This window comes from Gorilla gorilla, chromosome 1, assembly GCF_029281585.2.
Source record: "Gorilla gorilla gorilla isolate KB3781 chromosome 1, NHGRI_mGorGor1-v2.1_pri, whole genome shotgun sequence".
In the NCBI taxonomy this organism is placed as follows: domain Eukaryota; kingdom Metazoa; phylum Chordata; class Mammalia; order Primates; family Hominidae; genus Gorilla; species Gorilla gorilla.
In genome coordinates this window covers 222,645,286-222,665,734 of record NC_073224.2, presented here as the reverse complement: position 1 = coordinate 222,665,734, position 20,449 = coordinate 222,645,286, and the positions used below count along the sequence as shown (strand labels likewise).

The window sequence follows — 20,449 nt, the reverse complement described above, 5'->3', positions numbered from 1 at the left end:
ACCTGGGAATCCGCATTTTCACCAGCTTCCCCAGCAGAGTAAGAAAGCTCCCCATTATAGTCTCTGAAAATGCAGAAAATGGAGGTGAGGAAGCAAGAAGCGTCCGAGATCAATATCATATATCTCTGCACCCCCTCAACAGCACCTGCCCCCAACAGTTCCTGGTGCCTAGCCAGGTACCTGTGGGGACTTGCTTCCCAAGAAATTAACTTCCTGGGTGCCAGGGTCGGGACAACAGGTTCGTATACAAATACTGGGTCCCTTCCAGCCAATCCTGAGCTCTCAGCTCTGGGACGGGGCTGGGCTTTCATGACTGGAGCCAATGAATTGGCACCCTGGGCTGGAGGGGTGGGGCCAGGGGCTTTTAAACCTCATCCTAAGGGGCCTCAGGGGCAGTGTTGGGGTTGGCGGCCACAGCTAAGTCCAACACCAGCATGTCGCTGCAGAGAATCGTGCGTGTGTCCCTGGAGCATCCCACCAGCGCGGTGTGTGTGGCTGGCGTGGAGACCCTCGTGGACATTTATGGGTAAGAGTCAGAGGCCTAGTGGTTTGCAGGCCCTTGGTGCTGATGCCCTTGGACCTTCCTCCCTGCAGGCTGGGCAGGGCTTCTTCAGGGCCCACTCCCCAGCCTTGGCCTCGGAACAGCAGCCAATCAGGGAAGCTTGGGTCCTCCTCTTGGTCTACGGAGTTTCCTGAAGACCTTAGCCAGGGAATTTGAAGTTTGGGAGGCTGAGCCGGGTAGAAGAGGCTTCAGTGGCTGAGCTCCAGACCAGGGGCTTGGAGGGGGCTGGTGCCGCGAAGAGATGGCACTTTTCTATGTCCAAGGGATCCTGCAGGTTGGGCTGAGGATCTGTCTGGGGCACACAAGAATAGGAACAGGAAGATATCCCCAGCCCCATCCTGAGCCTATGAGCCTAGAAAGAGAGCATGAATCATTTTTAAAAAATAAGTTAATACATAGCACTTACCATGTGCCAGGCACTATTCTAAGAGCTTCACAAGCCTCTTGAGTTAACTTTCGAACTTTAATCTTGAATTTAACCCTTACAACAACCCTGTGAGCTAGGCTTATTATTAGCATCATCTCATCAGACAAATGAGAAAACCGAGGCAGAGAGGGCAAGCCATTCACTCAAGTCACACAGTTACTAAGTGGCAAAGCCAGGGTTTAAACCTGCTTGTGGTCTTACTCAGGAGTCTCATGGTTTTAGCTGCTCTGATACTTGGAAAATAAAGATTTCCAACCTGGTTTCCTCCAGACACTCAATGCCCATGCATTATGCTCCTACGGTGTGCCAGGTCATGCCTTTGAGGCCCATGGTAGAGGGAGGTAAGGCCTTATCTTCTCTCTCTTAGGAAGAAAAGAGGGTTAGGGTAGGGTTTTAGGAGCTGGGCTCTGGGGACCACCAGGGAGCTGGCTTCTTAGGCTTTTGGGGAGTCTCCAGGGTCCTGGCTTGGAGGTAATCAGGATACTGGGAGGGGAAGGTGCAGAACTGTGGGACAGCTCCCACCTCTCAAGTCTCCCAGCCCTCTCCTCAGGCCAGGTTTCTCAACCTCAGCACTACTGTCACGATACCTCTTTGTCATGGGGGCCACCCTGTGCACTGTAGGATGGAGAGCAGCATTCTGGGCCTCTCTTTTGCTAGATACCAGCAGCACACTCCCGAGTTGTGACAACCAAAAATGTCCCCAGACATTGCCAAATGTGCCCTGGGGTGGGAAGAAAATAGCCCACCCATTGAGAACGAGTCTCCAAGACTAAGACTCGAAAAATCAGGGCGAACTTAGTCGGGAGCAGCGATGGGGTTGATCCAGGGCATTGGATGAGAGGGGGTGAGGAGCTGGTCATGGGAGGGAACCAAGTCGGGAGCAGAGCCAGCCCAGGAAATAAATCCTGGTATTGGTGGGTGGGCAGTAGGAGGAGGAAGGGGATTCAGTGGTTCTTGAAGGAAGGGGCAGCCACGGAGGCTGTGCCACAGAGGTAATGAGGAAGGAGGGGTATCTGCCACTTGGCACCACTGCCTGCCTGCCATGGGGTGACTGGGCTGCGTGCCATGGGGTGACTCACCTGCCCCTGCTGCCTCATGCCCGTTGGGCAGATGTGTCTCCGGTTTGACCTGCCCCAGGAAGCCTGGGCCTGGCTCCTCCCCCGCAGAGCTTCCTTAGAGGATAGAGGATGGATTGGGGCAATAAGAGATAAAGGCCATAGCTTCCTGGAGTCACCTGAGCCACACTGGAGGTTTGCAGAAAAGGCCATGGGTGGGACAGCCACAGGGTGGGGGATGGAAGCTCTGATACCTTCAAATGAGGGATTCTTGGGCCCTGGTGGCCAAACCCCCCAGGGGTGGGAGTGGAGAGCTCCTAGTTCATTCATTCACATATTCTTCAAGTATTTCTTTTGGGTCTAGTGTGCGTACCATTCAGAGCCTTGAAGGATGAGCACAGGCTCTGGGGACACATACAGGGGAGCACAAGCAGCCCCTCCTCTCTGAGAAGCCGGCAGAGGCTGGACAACCTTCTTACAAGGGTGCCACAGAAAGGACTCCTTTCTGGGAAGGGGAGCAGGACTGAGTTAGTTCTGAGGTCCCTCCCGGCTTGGAGGTGCCGTGATGTAACAATCCTGGGTCCTCAGCCTGTGGGCCAACAAGAGAAAGGGCAGTAGGTGTTGTGGCTCAGTCCTGGCTCTGCAACTTCCCGGCTCTCTGACCGTGGGAAACTCCTTTAACTTCTCTGAGTCTCTGTTTCCTCACCTGTTGCCTGGGGATGATAATAATATCAGCAATGGCACTGAATGCCACTCCCCAGCAGTGCCTGTAAGCGCTTTCCATATGTTAACTAATTCTCACACAATTCTCAAGTGGGCACTATCATCATCGTCATTTTATAGATAGGAAAACAAAGGCACAGAGAGGTTAAACAACTTGTCCAAGGTCACATGGCCAGTGAGTGGCAGAGCCAGGATGTAACCCAGTTTGGCCTTACTTCAAAGGGCAGTTAGGGGCATTGAATGAGATTGTGTGTGCAAAGCATGTAACTACTACTGATTTGTGGTGAACATTCAGTTATGTTAACTGTCACCATTATCATCGTCATCAGTTTAAGGCTTTGTCCTGGGCCTGTGGACAGCCTCAAGCATCCCCAAACCTGCCATGTGCAGGATGTCTGGGGAACAGTCTCTGGACCGTATTGGGAGAAGGAGTTGAGAAAGGAGAAATTTACATCTGACTCATGGCTGAGTCAGGGCAGGCTTCCTGGAGGAGGGGCACCAATCAGACCCTTAAAGGATGAGGACAAGCAAGTCTGTTGGGCCTCTCTATCTGTGGCAGTGGATTCAACTTTATCTTCTTGCCTTTCCATGAATTGGAGATGACCCAGGCATGGTATGGGAGCTTTTCTTTCTTGAGCAGTGAGTCTTAGGATGGGGCAAGGGAAGGAAGAGTACCCTGGTGCACTGAGCCATGCACTGGGCGTCTGGTGGCTGATTAACTCCTCCCTGCAACTGGAGGCAGGCTCAGCGGGATGGTGGTCTGAAAAGTGCTATCCCACAGGGCTGTAGGGCTTGAACCCAGATCCCATCAAGTTCCACAGCCCAGGTGGTTTGCTTGGTTCCACACAGCTCTTTCTCAAGGCTCAGGCATCAGCACAAACCTTAGCACAAAGTCTTGGTGCAGGAAGAAAGCTGCTTTCTTTTTTTCTTTTCTTTTTTTTTTTGTTGGAGACAGGGTCTCACTCTGTTGCCCAGGCTGGAATACAGTGGTGCAATCTTGGCTTACTGCAGCCTGGACCTCCCCAGAATCAAGCTATCCTCCCGCCTCAGCCTCCCGAGCAGCTGGGACTACAGGCGTGCACCACCATCCCTGACTAATTTTTGCATGTTTTGTAGAGATGGGGTTTTGCCATGTTGCCCGGGCTGGTCTTGAACTCCTGGGCTCAAGTGATCTGCCTGCCTGAGCCTCCCAAAGTGTTGGGATTACAGGTGAGAGCCACCGTGTCTGGCCCAGTTTCATTCTTAATGGGCAAAATCAAAATCCCAGGATGACCTCTGGTGGGGAGGGCCATCCTCAGGGCCTCTGTCATTGGCCCAGTGGTAAGAACAGACTGGACCCATTCCCACTGGGCTTTCCCATAACATGTGGAGATGCTTCCTGGAGTCTGTTGGGTTGTGGCTGCTCATGTGGCTGAGGGGCCCGCGAAGCTGGTCACCTTTGGGATTCATCACAGGTGGGCTTGGAGAGCAGTCCCCAGGCTGGTTCAGTGAGACATCTCTGGGGTCTTACACACCACTTCATTTTTTAGTTGGGGAAACTGAGGCCCGGAGTGTGAAATGACTTGCTCAGGGTTACATAGTGAGTTAGGGACAGAGCTAAAACTAGAAACTAGGTCTTCCAATTCAAACGAAGGATCTCTGACTATTGGTGAAGAAGAAACTGAGTCACAGAGGTGCTGAGACTCGCCTGGATTGGAGGTCCTGGTGGGGCTTGTGGCGCCTCTGTGCTGGCAGACTTGGCTCTAAGGGCCCCAGAGCTCCAGGTGTTCTCAGATGCACGGCTGTGTACGCCCTGCAGTCAGAAGGTCCTGGAAGGGTCAGGTCCCATCTGCATGGCTGCAGAGGGGCCCAGCGCACACAGCAGCCTAGAGGGCAGCTGAGTCTGTTCTCTAAGACACCTCGAAGAGGGGGCAACCTTGACCTGAGCGGGTGCACAGCTCTCGCACCTCAGAATGACCTCAAGTAACAGCACATGGAAAAGACAGAAGGCAGGGAGCCCATCACTACGGTACCCCGGGCAGGTGTCTCCTAAGAGACCACACCTGGCGATGAGCCATGAAGCTCCTCTTTTCTCCAGCTCAGAGGTTCTCAACCCTGGCAGTGTGTTTCAATCACCTGGGGACCCATAAAAAAATTGATGCCCAGGCCCCACCTTGGGAAACCTGATTCAACTCATCTGTGAAGGGCCCCAGCACCCTAGGTTTTCAGGATCCGCTGGGGATGAATGTGCAGCTGGGGCTAAGAACCGCTGCCCTCACTGGGAAGACAAACAACTCATGTCACCCCTTTCTCTGCAGAGGCTGCCTAATGGAGCCAGGACTCCAAGTTTTGGTCCTAGTTCTGTGGTCACTCACTATGTCATCTTGAGCAACTTTCTACTCAACCCTGGGCCTCAGTTTCCCCATATGGACCCTGAAGGGGTTGGCATAGAACAGTGGGTTTCAAGTTCCACTCATGGAGGCCTCTGAGTCCCCTCCCTGATTTGACAAAGCAGCTTCCATTCTGTCAACATCGGATTTTGTTTGATGCGAGAGCTCTGACCTGCCTGTGCAGAGAGCTGGGCCCCTGGGGGGGTTGGTGCATTTCTGCTCTTTTAAATACGGGGGATTTGGAAAAAGGGTATACGGGGCTGCCACTTTCCAGTGGTGGGGTGGGGCAGGGCCACCCAGATTACGGTGGGACCGTGATTTCCTGAACCTGATTCTATTGATGAGGCTGGCAGGGTCGGCGGATCTGGGATCCTCGCTGACTGGGGAGGGGTGGCTGGAACTGCCACCCAGAAACCCAGCTGCCTGGGTCTTGGTCTCCTCTGTCCCCACAGCCCAGCTCGGTGGAGACCTCGTTGGACATCTTGTCAACCTTTCGGTGTTCAGCCATGGGGAACTTTCCCATCAGTTTCTCAGCTCCTAAAATGTCTGATTTTGTTCTCCCAGAAGTCCAGGCCCTGAGTCCATGAAGGGAGAAGATGGGTTTGGGTTTGCAGGCGAGTGGGGACAGAGCTGGCCATGAGTCCTGGCTCTGTCACTTGCTAGCTGTGTGACTTTGGGCAAATCACCTGCCGTCTCCAAGGCTCAGTATTCTCATCTGTAAAGTGGGGATAATAGCACACATGTTATGTGGCTGTGGGGGATACCTTCCTCGCCAATGCCCCATCTTCCTCCTCACCATTGAAGGGGGTGATACACGAGGGGGATGGGCTCACACTGAGTCAACTCTACACGGGCTGGAGGGACCAGGCTCCAGCATTTTTTTTTTTTTTTTTTTTTTTTTTGAGATGGAGTTTTGCTCTTGTTGCCCAGGCTGGAGTGCTATCTTGGCTATCTTGGCTATCTTGCTATCTTGGCTCACTGCAACCTCCGCCTCCCAGGTTCAAGCAATTCCCTGCCTCAGCCTCCCTAGTAGCCGGGATTACAGGCATGTGCCACCACGCCCGGCTAGTTTTGCATTTTTAGTAGAGACGTGGTTTCTCCATGTTGGTCAGGCTGGTCTCGAACTCCTGACCTCAGGTGATCCACCCTCCTCAGCCTCCCAAAGTGCTGGGATTATAGGCGTGAGCCACCGCGCCCGGCCCACCAGGCTCCAGCATTTCTAAGACAACCTACTCTAAGCCATGATTCTCAGATGTCAGCGAACATCAGAATGGCTTAAAATGCGGTTCCAAGGCCCCACCTGGAGCACTTCTAAGAATCTGCATTTTCAATAAGGTGGGTCTGAGGTTGGCTACTTTTAGGGAGGCCAACTGTTCCTGTTTGTCTGGGACCTTGCAGGTTTTAGCACAGCAAATTCTGTATCCAGGAAAAGCCTTAGTCCCAGCAAACTGATGCTGTTGGCCACCCTACCACGTTTTACCCCCAACTCACCATCTTAGGCTGGCTGTGCCAGAGGAGCAGTTGAGTTCTCAGGCTGGCTTGGGGGGTGTGGGGCTGGGAGAGCCCTGGACAGGCCTGTGCATGGAAGCCTCAGCAGGCGAGGGTCCAAGGCCCTGAGCCCAGGACTGGACCAGAAGCACTGCCTAGAAAGCCCAGAAGCCAGCATGTGACAGCTCAGCCATGCTGGCAGCTCGAGGTGGCCTGGCGAGGAAGGACTTTGTCCAGGTGAGGCTCCAGGTACTTCCCCTGTTCTCTAGGAAATGGGAAGCTAGATCCTCCCGTACCTGATGCGGGTTCTCCTCCCAGCAGTTGCCCCTCTCATTTTCCTAACACACAGCTTTCATGACAGGCATGAGCACTGGACTGGAAGTCAGCAGCCCTACCTTCTAGTCACTTATCTTCTGGCCTCAGTTTCCCCATCAGTGAAATGAGGGCATGACTTTTGCTCATCCTGAGTGCTTTACCCACACTGGTTCCTTTCATCTTCTCCTCATCCCCACCAGATAGATGTCGATGCTGCGGCTGAGGGAGGCAGTCACTCGCTCAAAGTCACACACCTAATGAGTGTTGGGACTGGGATTTGAACCCAGTTGTCTGGCCCCAGGGACCACAGGCTCAAGTACCTTGCCACGGCTCCATCATGTTGCCCCTCCTGATCAAGAACCAGCGCTGGCTCCCCATTACATAGGGATGAAATGAAAACAAGCTCATTATAGCCTGAGTCTAAACTAGACCTCTTAAGGTTCCACGGTGAAAACACCTTCCCCTCACTTGTGTCTCCTCTTGGTGCCTTCCCTGGGGAACCTGCCCCAGCCACCCAGCCCACTGTCTCATCCTGCCTCCAGACCCGTTTCCTGCACCATCATTTACTTTAATAACCCCTTCCCTGTCCTGGGCCAATGGTGTTCCAAGCCTTTTCTATCTATTACCACACTTGAGTTTCATGATTGCCCATGAGGTTGGCCAAGTAGGTGTCATTTTCCCACTTTAAGGTGAGGTTAATGGGCCCAGAGAGACTAAGTGATTTAGTCAAGCTCAGCTGGCCGATGTGTGACCCAGCCTGGTCTAGAACCTAATTCTTGACTCTGGTCCCAGCACCACCCGAGCCCTCGGCTTGCGGCCCCTCCCTTCCCCAACCTCAGATGTAGCTTGTTCACCTGTGCTAAGCCCTTGTTCAGACCGTGGCCCTGGGGACCCTCCTGGGCAGGGGTGCTTCAGTCTTCATTGGGGATCCCCCAGCATCTCACACAGAGCCTGGCACATGGAGAGGCAGGGGCGCTGGGCTGAAACACCCTACACCCAGGGGCTGGAGCCTGGGGACTGAGTGGGGTTTTCATAACAGAAGGACCATCAAGGGCGCTCAGCCCTTTCCCATGGACACTTGAGGCCCAAGGAACAGCTTTGGGGTTGAGGGAGTTCCATAAAAAGTTTACAGGCTTCAGCCAGGCATGGTGGCTCACGCCAGTAATCCCAGCTGGGAGGCTGAGGCAGGCGGATCACTTGAGGTCAGGAGTTCAAGACCAGTCTGGCCAATATGGTGAAACCCTGTCTCTACTGAAAATACAAAAATTAGCCGGACACGGTGGTGGGCTGTGTTGTCCCAGCTGCTTGGGAGGCTGAGGCATGAGAATTGCTTGAACCTGGGAGGTGGAGGTTGCAGTGAGCCAAGATTGCACCACTGCACTCCAGCCTGGGCGACAGAGCAAGACTCTGTCTCAAAAAAAAAAAAAAAAAAAAAAAAAAGGCTTCCTTGGGAAATGGAAGGCGGGTACCTCAGGAGTGGGGCTGAGGGTGTTCCCGAGGGTATGAGAGGCTGCTCTTCCTACCTGGGTTTGTCTTCCTGTGTCTCTTTCTGACTCCCTGTCTCTGACTCTCCATCTCGCTGGGTCTCTCCAAGTCTCTCTGTCCCTATCTCTCTGTCTCTGTGTCTTCATGCCTCTCTCCCTGGTTCTGCCATTTCCCCTGTGGGGGGCTGCCCAGGGCCAAACAGGCCAGAGGGCTCCACCAGCCCTGGAAATTACAGGCTTTGGGAGTAGGGTTGCCAGATAAAATAAAAGATGCCTAGTTAAAATTGAATTTCAGGTAAATAATTAATAATTTTTTTAGTATAAGTGTATCCCAAATACTTCACGGGAGTACCAAACAATGATTGACTGTTCACTTGAAATTCAAGTCCAACTGAGCTTTCTGTATTTTTATTTGCTAAGTCTGGCAGCCCAGCTTAGGAGGAGAAACAGGTGTGTCTGTCCCTCCCAACTGGTGAGGACACCTGACAGGGGCCCAGACACCAGAGTGGGACCTGCCTGATGGAGAGAAGCTTGGGCTTGGTTTATTTCCCTTTTCATAAAAAAGCTGCTTTGAGATGTAAGAGAATCATGTTGGCGGAAGAGTGAAGAGGTTGTTTTGGGGGAGGTCTGCCTTACTCCGAGGGAAGATGGGAAGCGGGGGGAGTGGCCAGCTGTGGAAATTTGGGGTAGTCCCCTACGTATCCTGTGCCTCAGTTTCCCCATGTGTAAACAGGAGTAATTATCTCATCCTGGGGCTGCAGTGAGGATCAGATGAGCTAATGTACAAAAAGGCTTAGGCAGACCTGCCGTGATAAGAGTGCAGAGGCTGGGGGCTTTTTATGTTATGGTATTGTTGTTATTGTTACTCCTGGGGAGGTGGTGGGCAAGAGTGTGGACTGAGGAGCCACATGGCTGGGTTTGGATCCCAGCCCGGCCACACACCTTGGGCAAGTTACTTAACCTCGGCTTTCTCATCTGTATAATGGGAGACAATAATAGATAGTGCCTCCCTTCTAGGGTTATTGAGAGGATTGCATGATGGGCTGGCACACAGCATGAGCTCAGTAAGTGTCAGTCACTGTTATCCCCCAGGGGCATGCATGCCGCTGCCTCCAGGAAGCCCTCCAACTCGCAGTGGCCTCTCCCTACATGGGTTCCCACTGAGCTGTGATCCTGTGGCCTTGAGCCCCATCTGGCTGCCCTGGACAATGTTGGTCCTCAGCTCCCCAGCGGGATCAACAGTGGGGACAGCAGTGGGTGGATCTGCCCGCCAGGCAGTACCTGAGTGCACAGTGGGCACCCCACAGTCAAAGGATGCATAGTCTGGTTTCCAAGGAGGAACCCCAGACTAGGTGGAATGAGGGAAATGCAATCTCAGGGCCAGATAACATCACAGATACTTTAAACCTGCAATTAATTTCTGGTTGTTTGACCAAATCCGGCCAAGTTTCCCGGGTGACACTGCAGAGCTGTGGAACAGCATGGGCTTGGAGTCAGACCTGGTGCACATCTGGCTCTGCCATGTGATGCAACCTCGGGCTTGTCACGAGGCCTCCTTGAGCCTCAGTTGCTAATATGTCAAATGGGGATGATATTGCTCACCTTACAGCTTGTAAGAGTGGAGGGAGCTGCGTGTGCCAGGTGCCTGGCATGCAGCGGGCACTCAACCAGATTGAATTCCCTTCCCAGGGAAGAATCCAGGGATATCTTCCCACCCACTAAGGAGACATGTGATGGGATCTGGGGTGAGAATTGCTCTTTTTAAAGCTCTCAGAACTGTAAGGGGCTCCACCCACCACTGGCTGGTGTTCACTGAGCTCTTCGTGCCCAGACCTGCACTGGGGATTTATCGAGCACACGGCTGGGTTCTGACTTCCGAAGAGCTCACCATTCTGGTGAGTGGTAAAGAAACTCACAAGGGAAATGTTAATGAACACAGGGGCTTAGAGCATCAGACTGTGTGTATGTTTTTTTGTTTTGTTTTGAAACAGGGTCTTGCTCTGTCGCCCAGGCTGGAGTGCAGTGGTGCAATCTTGGCTCACTGCAACCTCTGCCTCCTGGGTTCAAGCGATTCTCCTGCCTCAGCCTCCCCAGTAGCTGGGATTACAGGCACATGCTACCACGCCCAGCTATTTTTTTGTATTTTTAGTAGAGACAGGGTTTCACCATGTTGGCCAGGCTCGACCTCAAGTGATCCGCCCGCCTCGGCTTCCCAAAGTGCCTGACCTCAAGTGATCCATCCGCCTCGGCTTCCCAAAGTGCCTGACCTCAAGTGATCCATCCGCCTCGGCTTCCCAAAGTGCTGGGATTAAAGGAGTGAGTCACCACGCCCGGCCGACTGTGTATATGTTTGTGTGGGGTCCAGGCTTGACTCCCAGGAGCTTACTGTGAGGATCTGAGGGGACTGGGTGGCCAAGGAAGGCTTCCTGGAGGAAGCAGGGCTTGAGCCAAAGCTCAAACATCTGAGCAAAATATATCTCCTTCGGCGCCGACCATGGCTCTCTGCCCTGCCCAGGTCAGTGCCTGAGGGCACAGAAATGTTTGAGGTCTATGGGACGCCTGGCGTGGACATCTACGTCTCGCCCAACATGGAGAGGGGCCGGGAGCGTGCAGACACCAGGCGGTGGCGCTTTGACGAGACTTTGGAGATCATCGTGGTCATGAACTCCCCCAGCAATGACCTCAACGACAGCCATGTGAGCTGGTCCCTGGTGGGGTGGGGAGAGGTTGCGAGGGAGGCAGCTGTCTAGCTCTAGGAGGGCCCAACATTCTCTTTCTCCAGAGCACAGGGCAACACAGTGGGTAAGTGTCTAGCCTTGGAGCCATACTGCTGATTTTGAATCCCAGCTCTGCAAGTTACAGACACATACCATGTGTCCTTGGAAAGCCTTATCATCCCTTGGGGCCTCTGTCTGCCATCTGTAAAATGGGATAGTCATAACCCCTGCCTCCTATCATTGCTGTGGAGTGCCACAGGAGCCAGTGTTGCTTCTTCTCTTGCTTCCCAAGACCCCCTGGAGAAGGAGTTGTCCCAGTTCTGCTGAGTTGGGTCTCAGTTTCCCCATATGTAGGCTGAGGGTTGACTAGGGGATCTCTGCCACTTTGAATGAAAGAGAGAAAGCAGGGACAGGGGAGGGACACCGGCACCTGGGAAGACCCCCTTCCTAGGTGACAGCATTTTCCCAAGGCGCTTTGCTGTCCCTAATCCACTCTCTTCCTGACCCTATTTGCAGGGTAGGTGACATTTAACACATGGGAGAAATGTGTGGCCTTTAAGCTTGGCACAGGTGATGTTTGCTTCGAGGGCTGATAGGGACCAGGACTTGGAGGGTGGGAGTAGTGGGATCCGCTCCATGTCAGGAGCGATGTTTCAGAAACTGGCCCTTTAAGGAGCACTGACCATGTGCCAGGTGCTGGGCAGCCATGACCTCATCCAGCCCTCACAGCAGCCCAGAGAGGCAGGGGACTGATGCCCATTTCGCAGATGGGGCAACTGAGGTTCAGAGTAACTGTCCCGGGAATGCACACTAATGGTCAGGAGAGCTAGAATTCAGTGCAGACCTGCCTGACCCCTGGGGGCAGTCTCCCTCCATCACCCCCACCTCTGTTCCCAGCCATGCATCTGAATTGAGCCTCTCCACTGAGCTCCATGAGGCACTTGGGGCAGGACCCAATGAACCCATTTAATAGGCAAGAAAACTAAGAAGGAGAAGGGGTGGCTTTCCTGAAGTCACATGATCTAGCGAGCGGCAGAGCTGGTGAGAGTCAGGACAGTGTGCCAGGGGTAGTGCAAGAGAACCGGCCAGCCTGTGAGGGGCCCCACCTTGGTGCCGGTTGAAGTGGGGATGGTGTGGGTACCCCCCACCTTGAAGTCCTTGGCCATGATGGCTGGTGGGATGGAGGAAGTTCAGAGTCTCTCCCACTCTTTCCCTCGCCCGCCATATACCCCTGCTCCCTATCCTGCCTTTGGCCAGGATCCCAGTAATTGTATGTTTGAGGCAAGCATCACTGCTGGTGATTGACACACGGGGGTCAGTAATTGCAGGATTTAGGGGCTCCCAGGACTAAGGAGGTGAGTGGCCCCTGCAAGATCCTCCCCTCTGGCTGAGATTCGGACATGAGAAGCAGAGAGTTGAGACACCCATGTCAGAAGGGAATACCCCAAGGGGAGGGTCATGCTTTAAAGGGAACTTGGATGCCTTGGATTCATCTGCCTCCAACTAAATATCATCCACGCCATCTTCATCCTCACCCTGTAACAGTTCTTGAGTGCTTGCTGTGGGCCGGGCACCGAGCTGCACATGCCCCATACATGACTCCTTTCATCTTCACAGCCTCTAATTAGTCCTAAGGGGTAGGAACTATTATTATCCCCACTTTACAGTTGAGGAAATTGAGGCCCAGAGAAGATCAGTAACTTTTCCTGGGATATTCAAAAGTGAGGGATCCAGAATCTGGGCCCAGGCCATCTGACCTCAGAGCCCTGCATTTAACCAGCCCCCATCCCACAAGATGCCACCTGCCCACTGCTAACAGTAGCTAGTATTTCTTGGGCACTTCCTATGGGCTCAGTCTTTTACATGTATTGTTTCCAAGCTGCACTACAAGCCTCTGAGGTAGAGACCTATAGAGGTAGAGACCTTTTCCCATTTTGCAGATGAGAAAACTGAGGTGGCTCAGGTAGGTGAGAGGCCTTGGCCAAGGTCATAGAGTGCCCAGAGGTGCCGGGCTCAAGCCCGGGCCTGTCTGAGTCCCACAGACAAGAATGTTGGCTTGGAGAGTGTCCCCAAAACCTGCCCAGCCCAAACCCTTTATTTTACAAATGGCAAAACTGAGACCCAAAGGGGAGCAAGAGCTTGTCAAAAATCACAGAGTAGGTTATTGGAGGGACTGGGACCCAAGTCTCTTGAGAAGCTCTCACAAATAGCTCCCATTTTACAGATATGCCAACAAAGACACAGAAAAATAAATGGCACAGAGGAGGTTAAAGAAAGAGCAAGGTTCCTGGGGCCGCCTCCCCTCCTTACCAGATCCCCGAGAGCTATCTTTTGGGGCGGAAGCTCTTGGCTTCTGCTGATATTACTCTGCGCCCAACTCTCCACAGGTTCAGATTTCCTACCACTCCAGCCATAAGCCTCTGCCCCTGGCCTACGCGGTGCTCTACCTCACCTGTGTTGGTAAGTTGGGGGCCATGTTGATGGTGTGGCCAAGGGCACATTTAAAAAATTCAAGCAGTACAAAAGAGTATACGTTGAAAATTAAACCTCCTTCCCTCCAACTCAAGACTTCTAGTTCCCCACACCCAGCATTTTTCTAGAGACACGCTGTGCTTATATATGAAAGCACATACATACCTGTATATCCCCCCTCTTTTGTAAGCAAATTGAAGCATACTATAGACAAGGAACTAGACCTTGCTTTTGCCAGCTTAAAGTTTTTCTGCTAAGCCTCCACAAATGGATACATAAACTCCATGCAAGATGACTCAGATGTTGGAGCTATCAGACAGGGCATGCCAAGTAATTGTGATTAATATGTTAAGGGTTCTAGTGGAAAAGGTAGACAATATGTATGAACAGATGGGGAATTTCAACAGAGAAGAAAATCAATAAGAAAGAGTCAAATGGAAATGCTAGACATAAAAACCATAGTAATAGAGATTTTTAAAATGCTTTTGAAGGTTTCACCAGTAGACTTGACACAGCTGAGGAAAGAATTAGTGAACTTGAAGATAAGTGAATAAAAGTTACCCAAACTGAAACCCAAAGAGAAAAAAGAATAAAACAAACAAATGAAAAAACATAACAGATCTAAGAGCTCTGTGACAGTATCAAACAGTCTAAATTCAGTGAAATTCCTATAGAAATTCCAACATGGCTTTTTTTTTTTTTTTTTAAGGAGTTTCACTCTTGTTGCCCAGGCTGGAGTGCAATGGCACAATCTCAGCTCACTGCAACCTCCGCCTCCTGGGTTCAAACGATTCTCCTACCTCAGCCTCCCGAGTAGCTGCAATTACAGGCACATGCCTCCACGCCCAGCTACTTTTGTATTTTTAGTAGAGACAGGGTTTCTCCATGTTGGCCAGGCTGGTCTTGAACTCCTGACCTCAGATGATCTGCCTGCCTTGGCATCCCAAAGTGCTGGGATTACAGGCATGAGCCACTGTGCCCAGCCCCAACATGGCTTTTTAATGTAACTTTACAGAGCTGATCCTAAAATTTGTATGGAAAAGCAAAGGTCAAGAATAGCTAAGAGAATTTTGATGAAGAATAAGGTTGAGGGATTCACAATTCCAAATATCAAGACTTTTTTTTCAAGCTATAGTACTTGAGGCATTGTGAAATTGGTATAGAGCAATAGAGCAAATAGAGAACCCAGAGACAGACCCATGCTTGTGTGGTTATCATGTGGCAATAAATGAACTTGGAGCCCTACCTCACACCATACTCAAAAATAAACTTCAAGTCAGTTAAAAATCTTAAGGTGAAAATCAAAATTGTAAAGCTTTTAGAAAAGAATATCTTTGTACCCTCAAAATAGTAAAGATTTTCTATAACAAGGCAAAACAAAAGTGCAAAGACCATAAGGGGAAAGATTGCTAAATTAGACTGTATTAAAATTAAAAATTTATATGCAACAGACAACAAGTAAAAAAACAAACTATGAACTAGGAGAAGAAATCTGCAATGCATATGGCTGACTTGATGCATATAGAATATGAAGAACTCCAATCAATAAGAAAAGGACAAAAATAATAGAAATGGGCAAAAACATGAATAAGCAATTCACAGAAGAGAAAGCCCCAGTGATCAAAACCCAAACTGAAAGATGCCTAACTGAGCATTGCCAAGGCTGTGGAGCTGGGAAACTCCTTACAAAGGAGTGGGTGGGAGTTTGCTTTGGCTCACACACTTGAGAAGCAATTAGCAAAGAAGTTGAAAATGCTTTATCTGTAGGAGGCATTTTTTAGAAGCAAAACTTCTAGGTTATAGAGAATCTATATTTTTTAACTTGATAGATATTGCCAAACTGCTCTCCAAAAACACTGTATCAGTATACACGTCTGCCAACTGCATATATGCTTTGCCAACACTGCATTATCAACTTTTTCCCTTTTTGCCAATCAGTTGGCATCGCACTGTTGTTTTACTTTGCCTTTCTTTAGTTAGGAGTGAGGTTGGGCATTCCCCATCTGCAGTCCAAATACATACACACATGATCATTGGAAAATAACATAGACAGAAAAGTACATAAAGCTTTATTTTACATACATATGTGTATAAAGCATATGTACACACACACACACACACACACACGAATAATTACAAAGCAAATCAAAGAATAGCTCAGAAAATAAACCCAAGAGTAGCCCAAGAAATAAAACACTACCAGCACCCCAAAGTCCCCCTCAATGTCCGTCTCTGATCATAACTCCCTCCTTCTCCTACAGGTAACCACTATCTTGTGATAAGTATTTTCTTGCTTCTCCTCATGGTTTTATCTCTTGAACGCAATACCCAAATAACATGGTCTCGTTTTACCATCTGATTTTCTGTGGATGCAGTCATATCATGTATGTTCTTTTGCGTTGGGTGTCTTTTGCCCCATGCTATGTTTGTGAGATTTATCCACTTGTTGCATGGTGGTTGAGTATCTTTTCACATGTTTAAAAATCATTTCAGGCCACGCGTGGTGGCTCATGCTTGTAATCCCAGCACTTTGGGAGGCTGGGGTGGGTGGATCACTTGAGCCCAGTAGTTCAAGACCAGCCTAGGCAACATGGTGAAATCCTGCCTCTATGAAAGATACCAAAATTAGTTGGGCATGGTGGCATGCACCAGTAGTCCCAGCCTCAGGAGGCTGAAGTGGGAGGATTACTTGAGCCCAGGAGGCAGAGGTTGCAGTGAGCCATGATCGTGCCACTGCACTCCAGCCTGGGCGACAGAGAACCTGTCTTGTCTCAAAAAAAAAAAAAAAAAAAAATCCTATCTAATGTATTCTTTCTTCTCTCCCTCCCTGCTCCTCACTGCTTCTTCTTTAAGAACTAAGAAGACTGCTTTTTTTTCAGAGCAGGAAGATTGATTCTGACCTCCTGAATGCTCCATTTGCATTATGAAATCTCACCCAGTGTCTAGGGATAAATGTTAAGAAGGTGGGATGGGGGTGGGATTTGGGGACTGTGAGTAGCTCAGAGAGGACACACAGCCAGGAGGTGGCAGAACCTGGGTTCGTGTTCACATCTGTTTGACACCAAAGTCCAGGCTTGCTACCCCATTCCAAGGAGATGAGGCAGCTTTATATAGACAAGAATGTTCCTGGAGACCCGGGCTTAGTTCAGGGCATGCCTGGGACTGCAAGGGCTGCAGGGATGCAGATAGGAAGTGGTCAGGGAAGGCTTCCTAGAGGGGGCAGCATTTGTCCTGGGCCTTTGCTGTGACCCTGCTTCTTGCCTCAGGCCTCTTTCCCCAGCCCAGAGGGTGCAGATGCCCTCACCTCTTGGATGGTGTCTCCTTAGAAATGACTTGCCTTTGCCCAGCCCCAGACAAACCCTGAGATCAAGGCCTGCCCTGGGCTCCTGGGAACCTTGTAGTGACTTACCCTCTGCCTCCTCTTACAGACATCTCTCTGGATTGCGACCTGAACTGTGAGGGAAGGCAGGACAGGAACTTTGTAGACAAGGTAAGCATCTCTGCCTGGGCCCAGGAAGCAGGAGTGCAGTTGGAGCTTGCTCTAGGTTGGGTTAAGAAGGATGAGGCCATTACAGGTATCCCCCTGCCTCCCAGCTGATGCCGAGACCAAGGGCCAAAAACAGAAACCAGGCATGGCTGGGGATCTTCTTTCACCAGGAGAAAAATCATCACCAGGAATTATCAGGCATGGAGGTACCCAGCCCTGAGCTAGGCCTTGGTTTGTGGGATCAAGACCTTCTGGACTCATAAACTAGGTCAGGAGTGGGCAAACTTTTTCCGTGAAAAGTCACATAGCAAGTATTTTAGGCTTTGTGGGACATATGGTCTCAATTCTGCCACTATAGTGTGAAAGCAGCCACAGTTAATACAGAAATGGATGGATGTGACTGTGTGCTAATAAAACTTTATTTATACAAACAGGCAGTAGGCCAGATTTGGCCCACAGTTCATAATGTGCTGATCCTGACCTAGGCGAGAAGAGAAACCAAATACGAAACTGTTGAAGAACTTGGGACTGAATTATGTTGGAACTTGGTGCCCTGGGAGTTAAGAGGAGAAGGTCGAGGTGGGCTGGGAGGGTGAGGAAGGCTTCCTGGAGGGACGTACCCTTGAGCTGAGCTCTGAAGGGATGCAGGAGGGAGGACGTTCCAGGTGCAGGGAATGGCAGGAGCAAAACCAAGGAGGGTTTAATGGAGGAATGAGCACAGAGTGAGGCGTGTGGTCCTATAATCAGGAGGTTGCCTATTGAGAAAGAGGATGTTGGCTGAAGGCCCATCACAGACAGCCATGAAAGACAGCTCTGTGCTTTGGACTGGATGGTGTGGGCAACAGAGAGCCATTGCCATTGACATGTCTTGAGAAGGAGGTGTTTCGAGAACGTAGACACACAGGGTGTGCCTCACAGGGTGAGGTGGTTACAGGCCAGGCTGGGGTTCCTGGGTAGGGAGGCACAGGTCTCATCTGAGCCCTCATCACTGGCTATGTTTTGTCATTGGCAGCGGCAGTGGGTCTGGGGGCCCAGTGGGTATGGCGGCATCTTGCTGGTGAACTGTGACCGTGATGATCCAAGCTGTGGTGTCCAGGACAACTGTGACCAGCACGTGCACTGCCTGCAAGGTGAGGCCGGGGCAGCCTGAGTCCCTGGGTGTCCAGGGTCACTGCTCAGTTACCCCATGGGAGTTCCAACCCACAGGCGAGACTCTGAGGCCAGAGTCCAGGTGACAGCGCCAGCCTCCAGACACACCTTGATGCTCCTCAAAACCCATCTCAGGCTGGCAGCTGCCCCTCCCTAGTGTCTCTAGGGCCAGCGAGCACTCACATGCCAGGGCAGAAGCTCTGGAAATGAGCCACCTCGCCATTCTCTTCCTCCAGGGGAGCAGAGGATGCTAGCATTATTTGAGCACCTACTGTGTGCCAGGCCTTTTCCCAAATTCTCATTGAATCATCCAAGTGGGACAGTATCATCACCCCAATTTAGAGATGAGGATGCTGAGACTCAGAAGCCAGGAGACTCCCTGAAGACTGTGTCTGATCCGGGGCCTCCCCTCTCAACCCCAAATCTGGGCCTTCCTCCTTCAGCACCTCTGGCCTACATTTCTGTGAGCCCCCACCTCTTGCTAAGTCCATCTGTCCTGAATTCCAGCCCCATGGAGAATGAGCTGCAATATTCCAGGGTGTGCTAGGTGCTGTCCACGGGAGATGCCCATGGTTGCCTTCTGAAGTGGGCACCATTGGAGATGGGGATGCTGGGACTCCAGAAGGGAGGGGCTTGTCCAGGGTCACAGGGAGTGATGCTGGGACGGAGGCCAGAACCCTTACCTGCACGACGCCCACATGGCCTTACCCTCCTTGCTTCTCTGGAGCACCTGTTGTGTGTCAGACACCAGCTGGCTATGCCACACTTCATGTTTCTCTGGGCAATTGAGGAAACATGAGTCCAGGAGAGCATAGATGTCTTCATGGTTTGTTCTTGATGGCTTCCAGGGTTTTCACAAAGCTAGGGCTGGGAGACCCAGGTCTTGATACCCACTGACCTGGGGAGGGAGCCGGGCAGCAGAGGAAGGGGCCAGGGGCCAGGACTCCCTTGAGTCACTACCACTCTGTCTGGCTCCACAGACCTGGAAGACATGTCTGTCATGGTCCTGCGGACGCAGGGCCCTGCAGCCCTCTTTGATGACCACAAACTTGTCCTCCATACCTCCAGCTATGATGCCAAACGGGCACAGGTCTTCCACGTCTGCGGTGAGTTTGTGCCACTGCCCCTTGCCATCTGTGCCCTGTTGCCAGGTTGCCTGCCAGGGAACCTCCTGTTCCTGCCTTGGGCCATGGGCAGGTCCTGCTCACACTCCGGGAGATGCCCTGGTGGGTGGCGGGTCACAGTAAGAACAGTCAGAAGTGGGGCTTTGGAACTGATGAACTGGTGCCCCCAGCACAACACCTGGCCTGAGGTCATTTTATTGGATGAATGACCTTTTCAAATACATTTTAAGCATGTGTAGAAATTCTTATCAAAAATTTCAAACATACACAAAAAGCAGTGCTATGAATCGATTAAACAATTATCACTGTTTTGTCTGTCTCGCTGAAGTTTTGTAAAACCAACCCCAAACACCATAGATTTCACCCAATTAATTCAGTTTGTATTCCCCCCAAATATAGATGGCTGTTGTTTTACATAGTCTGCCAAAATCACAAGAAATACAAGTAAAAATCTAAATGCCTTTGAGAAACTAAAAATGTATACAAGTAATAAGATGCTTTTTTTTTTTTTTTTTTTTTTGAGACAGAGTCTCGCTCTGTTGCTCAGGCTGGAGTACAGTGGTGTGACCTCGGCTCACTGCAACCTCCACCTCCCGGGTTCTGGTGATTCTCCTGCCTCAGCCTCCCAAGTAGCTGTGACTGCAGGCATGTGCCACCACACCCAGCTAATTTTTTGTATTTTTAGTAGAGACAGGGTTTCATTGTCTTAGCCAGGATGGTCTCAATCTCCTGACCTTGTGATCTGCCTGCCTCGGCCTCCCAAAGTGCTGGGATTATAGGCTTGAGCCACCGTGCCTGGCTGCTTATTTTTTAAATAATCAGACAATATGGAAGTATAGAAAATGAAACCTGAGAGTTCTCTACCCCTGTCTCTAAATCTGACCTTTTTTTTTTTTTTTTGAGTCAAGGTCTTGTTCTGTTGCCCAGGCTGGAGTGCAGTGGCATGGTCTCAGCTCACTGCAGCCTCCACCTTTCAGGCTCAAGCAATCCTTCCACCTTAGCCTCATGAGTAGCTGGGACTACAGGCATGTCCCACCACACCCTGCTAATTTTTTTTTTTTTTTTTTTTGTAAAGAC

At 51.0% G+C, this 20,449-nt stretch overlaps 1 protein-coding gene across 2 annotated transcripts in view; it reads left to right on the top strand.

The window, feature by feature from the left end:
* Nucleotides 1–373: 373 nt before the first annotated feature.
* PADI3 (peptidyl arginine deiminase 3) overlaps nt 374–20,449 on the top strand; it is a 35,207-nt gene continuing 15,131 nt past the window's right edge. The window contains exons 1-6 of one of the 2 annotated variants that reach the window (XM_019037557.3): nt 374–526; nt 10,939–11,119; nt 13,528–13,600; nt 17,041–17,102; nt 18,112–18,229; nt 19,229–19,354. In XM_019037557.3, coding sequence (XP_018893102.3) covers nt 435–526; nt 10,939–11,119; nt 13,528–13,600; nt 17,041–17,102; nt 18,112–18,229; nt 19,229–19,354 — 652 coding nt within the window. In that variant the 5' untranslated portion in view covers nt 374–434. Of the gene's footprint in view, nt 527–10,693; nt 10,811–10,938; nt 11,120–13,527; nt 13,601–17,040; nt 17,103–18,111; nt 18,230–19,228; nt 19,355–20,449 lie in introns of those variants that run through there. The other variant, XM_055385965.2, reaches the window with a different exon arrangement.